General features: G+C 44.4%; 1 protein-coding gene across 1 annotated transcript in view; it reads left to right on the top strand.

Moving 5' to 3' along the window:
- Nucleotides 1-15,344, top strand: part of LOC138669629 (uncharacterized) — a 280,728-nt gene that overhangs the window by 129,679 nt on the left and 135,705 nt on the right. The window contains exons 12-15 of the mRNA XM_069756275.1: nucleotides 1,371-1,481; nucleotides 1,559-1,666; nucleotides 1,764-1,880; nucleotides 1,947-2,021. Coding sequence (XP_069612376.1) covers nucleotides 1,371-1,481; nucleotides 1,559-1,666; nucleotides 1,764-1,880; nucleotides 1,947-2,021 — 411 coding nt within the window. The remainder of the gene's footprint in view (nucleotides 1-1,370; nucleotides 1,482-1,558; nucleotides 1,667-1,763; nucleotides 1,881-1,946; nucleotides 2,022-15,344) is intronic.

Below are 15,344 nucleotides of genomic sequence, written 5' to 3'. Positions count from 1 at the left end.
TTTAGTAGTTGTAGAAAAGTACACAGCATTAGGCCTACAAAATGGGTATGGGGTGGAGAGAGATGGTGTGTTACACTCCAAGGTGTTCCCCAGGTTGCCTTTCCTGAGCTTCTATCTTCAGGCTCTCATTAAATTGTGGTTAAATGGAACAACTGCATTTGGCGTACTAGTTGGTTTGGGGCCTACTATCGGTGTCTGCCACTCCTTGCTGTTCTCCTGGTTTCCTGTCCTGAAATACCATTTTCAGCCTCTCGTTAAGTAGTTGTTAATGTTAGACTGCATTTGGCCTACTAGTTGGGTTGGGGCCTACTATCGGTGTCTGCCACTCCTTGCTGTTCTCCTCCACTGAACAAAGCTGTGCCGCCTGTTTACTACGGTTGCCAATTTTGAACTGCATTTCGACTACTTACTGATTTGGCCCTACTCTCTGTGTCAGCCTCTCATTCCAGTTGTCCTCCACTGCAATGCCCCCTGGTTATTCCTGTGTTACCAATTTTGAACTGCATTTAGCCCACTTTCTTCTTTGGGCCTATATCTGTGTTTCCACTTCATCGTGCCCATTGCCCAGCCAGTGATAGATGAGTCTGCTGGTACATTGACCCATAACGCAACATTCCCCGTGCACGCTACACAACAACATTGTGACCCTGCTGAAAGTCAGGTTGCTCTTCCCGCATACCATACCACCTTACACGGGGACAAAGAGGAAGGTGCAGATGAAAGTGCAGGTTCCTTCATCAGGTGGGGGGAGGAATACTAGTTGGCGACGTCACTGGCACAGGGCCTCTCATAGTACGCAAAAGTGTTGCTGCCGGTGGGAGGCGCCCCCGCCGTGCAAACACACCGCTGTACTTTGAGGGGCCCTGTGCCAGTGCCAATGCCAACGAGTGGGCCCCCCCTGCTTGCTCAGGTTCACAGCACTTGCAAAGTTGAAATACTTACCTCTCCCTGCTCCACTGCCGTGACGTGGTCCAGATTTCCTGGGCCCACTAATTACTTGAACCAGCCCTACCCCCCACAACTTTAGCCAAATGACCCCCAATTTCAAATGCCTTCCAATTATTATAAGGTAAATTACGCTTGACAAGCTTCATTAAGAAGAATGGATGGTTTTGACATTAAAATGGGCACTCTAGGTGTTTTCCTGGCCCCCACTCACTGCCGACTATGCTGCCCCATTGACTTGCATTGGGTTTCGTGTTTCGGTCGATCCCGACTTTACGTCATAATCGGCCGATTTCACTCGACCCGACTTTGGACATAGTCGGGTTTCGCAAAACCCGGCTCGACTCTAAAAAGGTCAAGGTCGCTCAACTCTATTCATTATATCTTGTAAACACAAGTTTATTATTATTCTTTTCTCTGTGCAGAACATAATATAAATGTCACCGTCCGTATTAGCAGCACGAAGAACCTTCCACCCACATTAATCCCCAATCACACTGTCCTGAATACGGAAACATCTAAACCTAGAATTGAAGGTTTGTAGTAATTGCACTAATCAGAATTACCAGGACTGTGTTACATTTTATGTACTCATGTATAGAATTTTGTGCAGAGAACATAACATGGCAGCATTATTTTACTGCTCAAATAAATACAACTGATGGAGGATCCACTGTCCATCTGCCTGCTGTTCCGGCATCTTCTACACAGAGTATCCAAGGTTAGCCTGTTTTTTGTTCCATTATCATATACAGCAAACAATACCTTGTGACAGTATAGGTCATCTGTGTTCTTTATGTTTGTTATTTACTACTCAGAGCTTACTAGTACGACGAGCAAAAACCATGTCACTGGTAACAGAATGGAATATGTCAGCTCATTGTTACGCACAACTAGAGACACATCTCATACTCATTCTATTCCCACTAAGCAAGGTTGGTAATAATGGCATGTACAAATATGAAATGTACAGCAAATAGTTATATATCCATTCTTCGCAGAGCTGTACCCCAGAACATCCAGCAGATGGCAGACTAGTAATAAAGTATTCATCTCCACTTCAAACATCAAACAAGGTTGGTGGAGTCTGTTCAGCAATGTCATAAATTATTTTCTAATATTACCAATTTTATATAGTAGTATGCAAGTTTTAAGCAATTGCTTTTATGGCAAAAATTACATTTATGAAGACAAAAGAATTGTGATGAGTTAAAAGATTTACGTTATGATTAGTGATGAGCGAATACATTCAACGCTATCCGTTACTCTCACGAATAGTACGCTATTCGGGCTATTCGTTACTCAATGAGAAATTAGCTATTCATCCACCAAAAACAAATCAATCGAGATCCTAAATTACCAGAGAAAACAAGAAAAAAAAGAAACAAGGACCCCTAAAATATAACTTTTAATGTATAAAGTTTAAAAGAGTATTCCAAAATTGGAGACAAGTAACAAGAATTTAGATATCTAGATACCATAGGGAATAATATAAATACCAATAGTGTATCCTGTTGGGCCCTATAAATAAACTAGAGTGACCCCTGACAGTGGAGGTTGGCACCCTAAGCTTCAGGGGTAGGCGCCCCCACTCCGCGGCGGCTCGCCCTCCTGTCCCTACAAATCCCTATGATCAGCTAAAGATATGTCCCAATACACCCATTGCCCATGTGAAAAAACACAAAAAAACTTGAAAAAGAAAAATACAAAAAAAAGAAAAAAATGAAATAATAAATAGAACGGGTGTTTACCCTAATAATAAACACTCTATTTTGCTCCCAAATGGGAAAAAAGGGAAATAATATCCCCTTTATAGTAAAATGTCCATATCAGTCTGTAGGCAAATACAGTGTGAGATTATATACTTGTCTCATTTGTTCTACAGTGGTGTTAAGAGGAAGCAGACACTCCGCATTCTATACCACTTTTTTTAATCTCCTAAATGACCAGTAAATACCATGATAGCTGTTCACATAAAGTATATTGCAGCTGGTCAATAATCTCTGATAGAACACAAAACGGAGTTTGCTATCCACATTGGGCCACCGTTCGGACTCCACATAAGTAAAATAAAGGGTCACCTTCAAACATAATAGTTCTAGAGACCTCCATGAAGCGACACGTCATAAGTCATGTACTCCCCTTAATAGGGTTAAACACATTATCACAGTATACACATTTGAGGCTGATGGTATTCATCAACTTATGTCACATGTCATGCACAATAGCCGTATACTCATCTGTGCTATGATGTAAAGGGTCGCTGTCACACTGAGTCATCGGTAAGCCCCCATAAGAACGACATCCCAGATAATATCCAACGCGTTTCCCCGCCCTCCCCCCCCCCCCGTGGGAATAGCAGGGGTTCATCAGGGAATGCTGGCCATCAAGATAGGATAGGCAGGGCCAGCGTCAGCACCCGGCACACCGGGCAAATGCCGGGGCCCTGGGGAGAGAGGGGGGCCCACTCACGCTGTCATAGATACAGTTGGGAGAGCAGAGCAGGAGATAACATGCTCTCTCCGCCCACAAAGTCACTGCTGGCTGCGTTATCTTAACCCCTATGTGCCAGCTCTGACATAAGCATCTTCTCACGCAGTCAGTGCAGCCAGGCAGGCACACATAGGGGTTAAGAGAAGGCAGCCAGTGTGACATTGTTTGTGGGTGGAGAGAGCATGTTCTCTGCTCTGCTCTCCGCCCCTGGCTGGCTGCCTTGCTGCTGAAGTTATGAGGCAGATTCAGGAGGAGCTCCTAGTCCTACCAGTGCCTGAGTGAGTGGCGCTGCTATATACTACGTGGGCTGCGCTGCTATATACTACGTGGGCTGCGCTGCTATATACTATCTGGCCGGGCTGCTCTGCTATATACTACGTGGGCTGCGCTGCTATATACTATGTGGGCTGCGCTGCTATATACTACGTGGGCTGCGCTGCTATATACTACGTGGGCTGCGCTGCTATATGCTACGTGGGCTGCGCTGCTATATACTATGTGGGCTGCTATATACTACGTGGGCTGCGCTGCTATATACTACGTGGGCTGCGCTGCTATATACTACGTGGGCTGCGCTGCTATATACTACGTGGGCTGCGCTGCTATATACTATGTGGCCGGGCTGCGCTGCTATATACTACGTGGACTGCGCTGCTATATACTACGTGGGCTGCGCTGCTATATACTACGTGGGCTGCGCTGCTATATACTACGTGGGCTGCGCTGCTATATACTATGTGGGCTGCGCTGTTATATACTACGTGGGCTGCGCTGCTATATACTACGTGGGCTGCGCTGCTATATACTATGTGGGCTGCGCTGCTATATACTACGTGGGCTGCGCTGCTATATACTACGTGGGCTGCGCTGCTATATACTACGTGGGCTGCGCTGCTATATACTACGTGGGCTGCGCTGCTATATACTACGTGGGCTGCGCTGCTATATACTACGTGGGCTGCTATATACTACGTGGGCTCTGCTATATACTACGTGGGCTCTGCTATATACTACGTGGGCTGCGCTGCTATATGCTACGTGGGCTGCTATATACTACATGGTCTGCTATATACTACGTGGGCAGTGTTATATACTACATGGCTGTGTTTATATGCGATCATGAATCGGGGTATGTGTTAAAGGGGGGGCCCACTGAGACTCTTTCGCCCGGGGCCCTCAAAAACCTGGAGCCGGCCCTGAGGATAGGGCTGGAATACATTCCACTCACCCCATTCTTATATACCGTATATACACGAGTATAAGCCGACCCGAGTATAAGCCGACCCCCTAATTTTGCCACAAAAAACTGGGAAAACTTATTGACTCGAGTATAAGCCTAGGGTGGAAATGCAGCATTTACCGGTGAATTTCAAAAATAAAAATAGATCATTATTTCCCCATAGTTGTGCCCCATATAGTGCTCTGCACCGTTCATATTTCCCCATAGCTGTGCCCCATACAGTGCTCTGCACCGTTCATATTTCCCCATAGCTGTGCCCCATACAGTGCTCTGCACCGTTCATTTTGTCCCATAGCTGTGCCCCATATAGTGCTCTGCACCGTTCATTTTGTCCCATAGCTGTGCCCCATATAGTGCTCTGCACCGTTCATTTTGTCCCATAGCTGTGCCCCATATAGTGCTCTGCACCGTTCATTTTGTCCCATAGCTGTGCCCCATATAGTGCTCTGCACCGTTCATTTTGTCCCATATCTGTGCCCCATACTGTGCTCGGCACCGTTCATATTGTCCCATAGCTGTGCCCCATACTGTGCTCGGCACCGTTCATTATTGCCCCATATCTGTGCCCCATACTGTGCTCGGCACTGTTCATTATTGCCCCATATCTGTGCCCCATATGCAATGCTCTGCACCGTTCATTTTGTCCCATAGCTGTGCCCCATACTGTGCTCGGCACCGTTCATTATTGCCCCATATCTGTGCCCCATATTCAATGCTCTGCATCGTTCATTTTGTCCCATAGCTGTGCCCCATACTGTGCCCGGCACCGTTCATTATTGCCCCATATCTGTGCAAATTCACAGCAAAGGAACACCATATACAGAATAGAAATACAATACTCAATAAAACTTAACATTTAATAATTAACTTTATAATGAAAAAAACTTATCCCACATACAACCTAAAACCAGTATCTACTGTTTGACACAGAAAGATACAAAAAAGATACAGGGTGCTCTCCGACCCTAGGGTACCGACTATCTGTCCCCTACCTTGCCGCGGAGGTTGGCACCCTATATATCCTGCGCAATGGCGCCCCCGCTCAACGTAGACTAACCCTAAATCGCCCTAATAGACCCTCACGTGCAAGAAAATAGACCAAAATCTATCAAACAGCAGAGCATACACTCACAAGCTAATAGTTGATGAAGGTAAACATATTGCACTTGCCCAGATACTAAAGTGCAAACCCTAACACACGTTTGGATGTTGCAAAAAATGATAAGCAACAAGAGGACAAACCTAAAACGGCACCCTAATTCGCCCTACCTGTCAGTGGGGGTTGGCGCCCTAGAATCCTGCGCAGATGGCGCCCCCACTCAACGTAGTCTACCCCTAATAACACCCTAGGCTATTAATAAGGGGATGGCAAAGTACTATACAGAATGTGTAGTTAGGGACAACCGCAGTAATGAAAAAATAAATAAAACACACAACCCAAAAAAAAATTATTCCAAACAGTGTTAGACTAAAAAATATACTAATCAAAGTACTCTTTAAAGTATGAAGATCTCGACGCGTTTCCCTGAAATCAGTTCATCAGGAGACATACTTGTGAAAAATTAAGAGAACTTATCTGAGCGACGATTCAGGAGGATAATGCCATTTGCATGCGGTGGGGAACAGTGTCCTACCAGTACCACAGACCTAGTTCCGTTGGCACCTTTACTGTTTGTTCTGTGATATAATACCCATATCTGTGCCCCATATACAATGCTCTGCACCGTTCATTTTGTCCCATAGCTGTGCCCCATACTGTGCTCGGCACCGTTCATTATTGCCTCATATCTGTGCCCCATATTCAATGCTCTGCACCGTTCATTTTGTCCCATAGCTGTGCCCCATACTGTGCTCAGCACCGTTCATTTTGTCCCATAGCTCTGCCCCATACAGTGCTCTGCACCATTCATTTTGTCCCATAGCTCTGCCCCATACAGTGCTCTGCACCGTTCAATTTGTCCCATAGATGCTCCACATAAATCTGTGCCGCCGCTGCTGCTGCAATAAAAAAAAAAAACACACATACTCACCTCTCTTGCTTGCAGCTCCCAGCGTTCGGTCTCAGCGTCTCTCCGCTCTGACTGATCAGGCAGAGGGCGCCGCGCACACTATATGCGTCATCGCGCCCTCTGACCTGAACAGTCAGAGCGCAGACGCCGGGAAGATGGAGGCGCCGGGAAGATGGAGCGGCGCCCGGCGGCTGGAACGCGGACAGGTGAATATTACATACTTACCTAGTCCCAGCGATCCTGACGCTCACTCTGCCTGTCACAGCTGGTCTTCGGAGCCGCAGCTTCTTCCTCTTTCAGCGGTCACCGTTACCGCTGATTAGAGAAATGAATAGGCGGCTCCACCCCTATGGGAGGTGGAGCCGCCTATTCATTTTTCTAATGAGCGGTCCCACGTGACCACTGAAGAGGGGAAGAACTGCAGCACCGAAGACCGTGGGACGGCAGGGACAGCGCCAGGATCGCTGGGACTAGGTAAGTATGCCTCAGCGCCCTCACCCGCCGACCCTGCCACCCACCTTGACTCGAGTATAAGCCGAGAGGGGCACTTTCAGCCCAAAAATTTGGGCTGAAAATCTCGGCTTATACTCGAGTATATACGGTACCTTACTATAGATGTCACAGGTCCCGCCTTTCGGTATCCACTTCCGGAAGTAAGATCATGTCAGCATACTCTAACAACCGAAAACTGCGCAGAACACGTCCGCAGCCGGAACTACATCATGTGGAATGCATATGCGCTCTACCGGGCGGCACAAAGTCTCTCGTCCCCAACCGGAAGTGACGTAGCGTGAAACGCAAAAGCGCTTCACTGCTTAAGGTAAATATGGCAATATTCAGCAGTGACTAAGAACAAGCCACAAATAACAAAAATACATGACGTGGACAGCTCATGTGCTCCAATCATCAGTCAAATATCATTAATGTGTTAATATGTAGCAAAAAAGATACAACGATCATCAGCGACCAGAGATACTACTATGCAGATATTATGTCCTACATACCATGTATTTTATACTATGGGCATAAACACGACCCATTTAGAACGGTGAGTAGATGGATACAGCCCTAAAAGGGCCAGTAGCACAAAAACAACTTATATATACGAACAAACACAAAAAAGGAACAAAAGATACCGAAAACAAAAATGAACATTGTCAATCAGTATGACAAAAATAAGAATATATCAATATATCAGGCAGTAATGATACCTCAAAGGACAATAAGTGGCTCTAGATGAAGCTTGTGAAGGACATCTGTTCATTGAGACCCATCGGGCTCACTGACTTTAGCAAATAGATCCACCTGGTTTCTCTCTGGATAATTCTATAATCCCAGTCCCCTAGTCTCACTGATGGAGGAATAACCTCGACAACAGCAAATGGTTATTGAGTACAAATCGCCCCGGTGTACCTCATTCACATGTCTCGCCAAAGGTGTATCTCTACCATGCCTAATATTTTAGTTATATTTTAGGGATCCTTGTTTCTTTTTTTCAGGTTTTCTCTAATTAGCTATTCACTTTGGTCTATTAGAGTGACCCGCCTTGCATGTTTGGTGTGTTTTTTGCAGCCAATGACGATGCTGGGCTGGCATCCCAATCACAGTAATGCCGTCACCATCTTTTGTGTGGCATTACTGTGTTTGGCTGGCCTTACAGTGTCATAGGGGATATTTAAGCCCTGCCAGAGCCATCTTCCACACATTACATGCGGAAATAGTGCAGTGTGAGCGTAGGGAGAGTGAACGCAGCATATAGGACGAGTTCCTGAGTCCAAAAAGCTCTTTTAAGAGCTGCTGAGAGTGAAGATTAGTTCCCTGTTAGGTTGCGATAGCGTAGGGAGAGATTTAATACGAGGGAGAGGGAAAGGCAGGGTGTTAGCATTGTAAGTATATGCTGCAGATCTCGGCTAGGTTGCATTGTGTATAATGTAGGAACAGATTGTGGAAGTAGGGAGAGAGGCAGGGTTTCATATCCAGTACCATAATATTGAAAACAGGTCTTTTTAGAGCAAAATAATATTGCTCAGTACCAGCATATACTAACCCAATTTTTTTTAGAGCTCAATAATATTCATGAGTACCAGCATATACGAAACCGCTTTTTTTTTTTTACAGCTAAACAACATTCCTCAGTGCCAGCATATACTAAACATCTTTTTTTTAGAGCTAAATAATATTCCTTGCCTATTGCTGAAATAGCATATTTTTAGCTGGCATTTCTGCAACTGGCGCAAAGCCTGCTGACATACACAAACGTCACTATTTACCAGTAATTTTCCCAAGTCTGCTGTTTGTGTGTATCATAAAGGTGATATAAAAGAAAAATTACTGTGCTATTGGTTAAATAAATAGTGTATATTTAGCTAGCAGTTGTGCGACTGGTGCAAGGCCTGCAGAGATACGCAAATGTCACTGTTTACCAGTAATTTTCCTGAGTCTGCTATTGACGTGTGCCATAAAAATGATACTTAAAAAAAAGTACTGTGCTATTGGTTAAATAAATAGCGTATATTTATCTAGCAGTTGTGCGTCGGGTCCAAAGCCTGGTGAGATATGCAAATTTCACTATTTACCAGTAATTTTTCTGAGTTTGCTGTTGGCGTGTGTCCTAAAGACGATATAAAAAAATAATTACTCTGATATTTAAAAAAAATTACTGTGCTATTGGTTAAATAAATAGCATGTATTTATATAGCATTTGTGCGTCCGGCACAAAGCCTGCTGAGATATGTAAATGTCACTATTTACCAGTAATTTTCCTTAGTCTGCTGTGGGCATGTGTTTTAAAGATGATTTGTAAAAAAAATTATCCATACTTTGCTAGATACAGGGAATTTGTACATGACACCTCTGTTAGGGTATCTGTGAAAAATAATGCTAGAATTTCTTTTTTTTCATAACGCATTCAATGTGGGAAAGTGTGATGTTAAGGAATGGAGATGTGGATGTGGTGGTGCCTGCCAAGGCTGTGTGACAGATCAGAAGGTGACTGTATCTCATGCAACCTTTCTGTCAAAACTCGGTCTGTGCGCTACACCAATGTCGAACCAAGACAAGTGCGAGGATGTTGTGGGTTGGATGGCAGACAAAGGCTCTAGTGTGTTGACAAGCAGCACCAACAAGTTTTCCACATGGTCCAGTCTCAGTAGCCAAAAGGCTGGGCCTTACAATCCTCAACCTGGTCCTCCTTCCTTCCCCATACGAGAGTACCAGCCTATACGAAACTGCCTTTTTTACAGCTAAATAATATTCCTCAGTAGCGGCATATACTAAACCACTTTTTTTTTACAGCTAAATAACATTCCACAGTGCCAGCATATACTAAAATATAAAAATATTTCTCGCCTCTTCCTATTTCTGAAAGAGCTTATAAGTATCTAGTAGTTGTGAGACTGGCGCAAAGCCTGATCACATACACAAATATCACTATTTAACAATAATTTTCCTGATTCTGCTGTTGTCATGTGTCATAAAGGCAATATAAAAAAATTACTTTGTTATTGGTTAAATAAATAGCGTATTTTTTTTTAGAAGTTGTGCGACTGATGCAAAACCTGCTGAGCTACGCAAACGTCACTGTTTACCAGTAATTTTCCTGATTCTGCTGTTGGTTTGTGTCATAAAGGCGATATTTAAAAAAAATTACTGTGCTATTGGTTAAATAAATCACATATATTTATCTAGACGTTGTGCGACTGACACAAAGCCTGCTGAGATAGGCAAATTTACCAGTAATTTTCCTGAGTCGGCTGTTGCCATGTGTCACAAAGGTCGACATAAAAAACAATTACTCTTCTATTGGTTAAATAAATAGCGTATATATCTAGTGTCACGGATTCAGTGTGTAACTACTGCCGGGATGCTACTCGCCACAATAATTGAGCCCAGAGCAGAATGGCGGAGAACTCACCGGATAAAAAGGAGGACCTGAACCATGTCACAGAGGGGGAGTGGCCAGGGGAGCAGCCCGGCGCTGGGTGCAAAAAAGGCGAACATCGCTGGAGAGTAGTCAAATGTGCCGAGGTCAATAACCAAGAGACAAGCGAGGTACAGGAGGGTGAGACAGAAGGATAGTCAGGTGGAAGCCGGAGGTTAGAGAGCGAATCAAACAGACCAGATCGAGCACTGAGAGCAAACAAACAACAAAGTATGCACACGCGCACCAGGGGGTCAGGCACACAGACAGAACGAAAATATAACCAACAGAGAATCCAAGTCCAGTGTGGGTATAAATATTACTCCCAGATCCAAAAGGAGGCCAATACAATTAACCCTGAGAGGGCATGGCATTAGCCCTGTTCAAACCATGGCATTTAGCAGTTGTGCGACTAGTGCAAAGCTTGCTGAGATATGCAAGTGTCACTATTTGCCAGTAATTTTCCTGACTCTGCTGTTGGCATGTGTCATAAAGGTGATATTTTAACAAAATTATTGTGCTACTGGCTAAATAAATAGCGTATATTTATCTAGCAGTTGTGCGCCCAGCGCAAAGCCTGCTGATATACGCAAACATCGCTATTTACCATTAGTTTTCCTGAGTCTGCTGTTGGCGTGTGTCATAAAGCTAATAGATAAAAAAATTTACTCACACATTGCTAGATATATGAAATTTGTTCATAACCCCTTTGTTAGGGTACTTGTGAAAAATAAAGTAAGAATTTCTTTTTCATAATACATTCAATGTGGAAAAGGGTGACATTAAGGAGTGGGGATATGGATTTGATGGTGCCCGCCCAGGCCATGTGGCAGATCAGAAGGTGACTTTATCTCATTCTAGCTTCCTGTCAAAATTCGGTATTCGCGCTACACCACTGTCGAACCCAGACAAGTGCAAGAATGTTGTGGGTTGGATGGCAGACAAAGGATCCAGTGTGTTGACATGCAGCACCATCAAGTCTTCCACATAGTCCAGTTTCAATAGACAAGAGCCTTGGCCTCACAATCCTCAACTTGGTACTCCTTCCTCTCCTCCATCAAGAGACTTTATAGACATTTGACCCCAATGCTGGCCAATCCGAGGAATTGTTCCTCAGAGGGTCATGAGGAGGTGGGGTGCACTAATACACAAACATTTGAGCACCCATGGGTAGGAGAAAGCCACGTTGGAGAAGGTCAATTCATGTCTGAAGAGGTGGAGGATAATCATGACGAATAGTTATCGTCAGGTCAGCCTAAAATCGCAACTCAGAAAGGGGATCAGATTGATGAATTGGAAGACGATATGGTCGATGATGAGGCCACTTATCCAACCTGGCACAGTAGCAAGCACAGCAATGCAGAGAGGGATGGATCCATAGCACGAAGACAGGCAAGAAGAGGTAGTGGTTTGACCAGAGGGAGAACTCGGTCAATTGTTCCACAGATCCCCCCACTTGAATAGATAACAGGCCAAGGGTGCATTGCTCCCCTGTATGGCAGTTTTCTTCTGAAAGTCCTTCAGACAAAACAACTGTAATTTTCAACATCAGCTATGCCAAGTTGAGAAGGGGCAAGAACACTGCCAACCTGAGCACTACCAGCATGCAGAAGCACATGGAAGCCAAGTACCACAGTAGGTGGGTGAAATGCCTGGGTACAAAATCTGTGTCTGAGGGTGCAACCACTGCCCCTTCCCCTGTATTACAGTCTTCCCAATGTGCTGTCCAGGAAGCAGGCGCTGATGTCTCCTGCCAACAACCTGCAGTTGCGTAGACACAACAGTCAGCAACCACGACCAGTTCATTGTCCCCAGCACAGTGTTCAGTTGTTCTTGCCACAGACATTTCACCGGAAGCAGAAATATCCACCTACCCACTCACAGGCCCAAATGCTAAACACCCACATTGCCAGATTGCTAACCCTGGAAATGTTGCCGTTTTGGTTTGTGGGAATTGAGTCTTTCCATGACCTCTTGGCAGTGGTAGTTCCACAGTACTCGATTCCCAGCCGCCATTATTTTTCCCGATGTGCCATCCCAACATTACAGAAGCACGTGTTACACAATATCAGCTGTTCTTTGGCCAATGCAGTGACAGGAAAGGTCTACCTAACCACAGACACGTGAACAAGTTCTTGTGGACAGGGACGCTACATTTCCCTGACAGCACACTGGTTGAACCTGGTGGGACAGAGTCAGAGGCTGGGACATCAGACATCTTACTCACACCAAGAATAATGGGCCCAATTTCCATCAGGGTTTCAGTCTCCTCATATGCCAGTTCCTGTCTCTTCTCGTCATGCTCAACTGAACATCCGAAACTCAGGTTTCATGGCACCTGCTGGCATTCTGAAAATGTGAAGCGAGGACCGCATAATGACATGGCGGTGATGGCGGGCAAAGCCCAAAGTTATAATGGGCATGTTTTAGTTGGCATTGTAAAGTGCTGGAAAATATGTATTCCACTGTGTAGCAAACAATTTTGAATAAGGGAGGGACCTCCCAAATGTAGGAGTGAGAGCCCTCACAAATGTAAAAGGAAAAGTAAAAGCCAAAACACTACATGTGAGCATTTGTTAAAGAGGAGCTATAATTTTTTTACTATTATTATTTTTAATTTTTATTTTACGTTATAAATACCATATTTTCCGACATATAAGACGACTTTTTAACCCCTGAAAATCATCTCAAAAGTCGGGGGTCGTCTTATACGCCAGGTACGGTGTGTGCAGGGAACAGTCCTGTATGGTTCCCATATAGTTCCTCTCCTCCAGACCCTGGGAACCATCCGCACCGCACACGCCGTATAAGGGTATGTGTCCACTTTCAGGATTGCATCAGGATTTGGTCAGGATTTTATGCAGGTAAAATCCTGACCAAATCTGCACCTGAGGTCACTGGCAGGTCACCTGCGCTGTCCTTGCGTTATTTATGCAATGTAAGGACATGCTGAGTTCTTAAAAGACGTGCCGCATGTGTGTTTTCGTGGGTATGCCGCATGCGTCGTTTAATGCATAGTGGAGACGGGATTTCATGAAATCCCCACCACTATGCTGTAACATCTGGATGCTGCGTTTTGATGCTGCGGTTCAACGCAGCGTCAAAAACGCAGCTTTTCCTGAACGTGGAAACATACCCTAAGATGGCTGGGCGTATAAGATGTCCCCCGTCTTATACGGTGACTATATCCCAAACTCCATATTTTATATGGAAAAGTTGTGGGTCGTCTTAGGGTATGTGTCCACGTTCAGGATTGCATCAGGATTTGGTCAGGATTTTATGTCAGTATTTGTAAGCCAAAACCAGGAGTGGCTGATAAATACAGAAGTGGTGCATATGTTTCTATTATACTTTTCCTCTAATTGTTCCACTCCTGGTTTTGGCTTACAAATACTGACATAAAATCCTGACCAAATCCTGATGCAATCCTGAACGTGGACACATACCCTTATATGCCTAGTCGTCTTATACACCAGAAAATAAGGTAAGTAATTATGAAGGAAATAATGTTTTTAGCATTTTTCCGTTAAAAAAAAAGTCATATCAAATAAATTTTACCACAATCATGAAGTACAATATGTCACGAAAAAACTATCTTAGAATCACCAGGATCCATTGAAGTGTTGCCGACTTATTACCTCATAAATTGACAGTAGTCAGAATTGTAAAAATTGTCCAGGCCATTATCGTGCAAACCTCCTTTGGGGGTAAAGGGGTTAATGCTTTCCAGATTGGTTGTCAGGCTTCACAATGAATTGTTTTAAGGTACCGTCACACTCAGCGACGCTGCAGCGATAAAGACAACGAGCCGATCGCTGGAGCGTCGCTGTTTAGGTCGCTGTAGAGACGTCAAACACAGCAACTCCAGAACGATGCAGGAGCGATCCAGTGACGTAACGGCGACTCACTTATCGTTCTCACCGGTTGTTAGCTCCATGTAAAAACATTGCTGGCATCGTTGCTTTTGCTGTCAAACATGGACGATACACGCCGACCTGACGACCAAATAAAGTTCTGGACTTCTAGCTCCGACCAGCGATATCACAGCGGGATCCAGATCGCTGCTGCGTGTCAAACACAACGAGATCGCTATCCAGGACGCTGCAACGTCACGGATCGTTGTCGTTCTCGTTGTAAAGTTGCTGAGTGTGAAGGTACCTTTAGTAAAGATCAGGCACACTAATACTGATAAGCTACTTTTTACTGATTGTCATTCATTTAACCCCTTCATGACCGTGGGATTTTTCGTTTTTCCATGTTCGTTTTTCACTCCTCTGCTTCCCAGAGCCATAACTTTTTTTATTTTTCTGGCAATTTGGCCATGTGAGGGCTTATTGTTTGCGGGACGAGTTGTACTTTTGAAAGACATCATTGGTTTTAGCATGTCGTGTACTAGAAAACGGGGAAAAAATTCCAAGTGCGGTGAAATTGCAAAAAAAGTGCAGTCCCACACTTGGTTTTTGTTTGGCTTTTTTGCTAGGTTCACTAAATGCTAAAATTGACTGGACATTATGATTCTCCAGGTAAGTACGAGTTCGTAGACACCTAACATGACTAGGTTATTTTTTATCTAAGTGGTGAAAAAAAATTCAAAACTTTGCTAAAAAAAAAAAAAAAAAAAAATTGCGCCATTTTCCGATACTCGTAGCGTCTCCATTTTTCGTGATCTGGGGTCGGTTGAGGGCTTATTTTTTGCGTGCCAAGATGACGTTTTTAATGATAGCATTTCGGTGCAGGT

Source organism: Ranitomeya imitator, chromosome 3, assembly GCF_032444005.1.
Source record: "Ranitomeya imitator isolate aRanImi1 chromosome 3, aRanImi1.pri, whole genome shotgun sequence".
NCBI classification, from domain to species: domain Eukaryota; kingdom Metazoa; phylum Chordata; class Amphibia; order Anura; family Dendrobatidae; genus Ranitomeya; species Ranitomeya imitator.
Note: the sequence above shows the minus strand (reverse complement) of the source record. Positions and strands in the feature narration are given on the sequence as shown.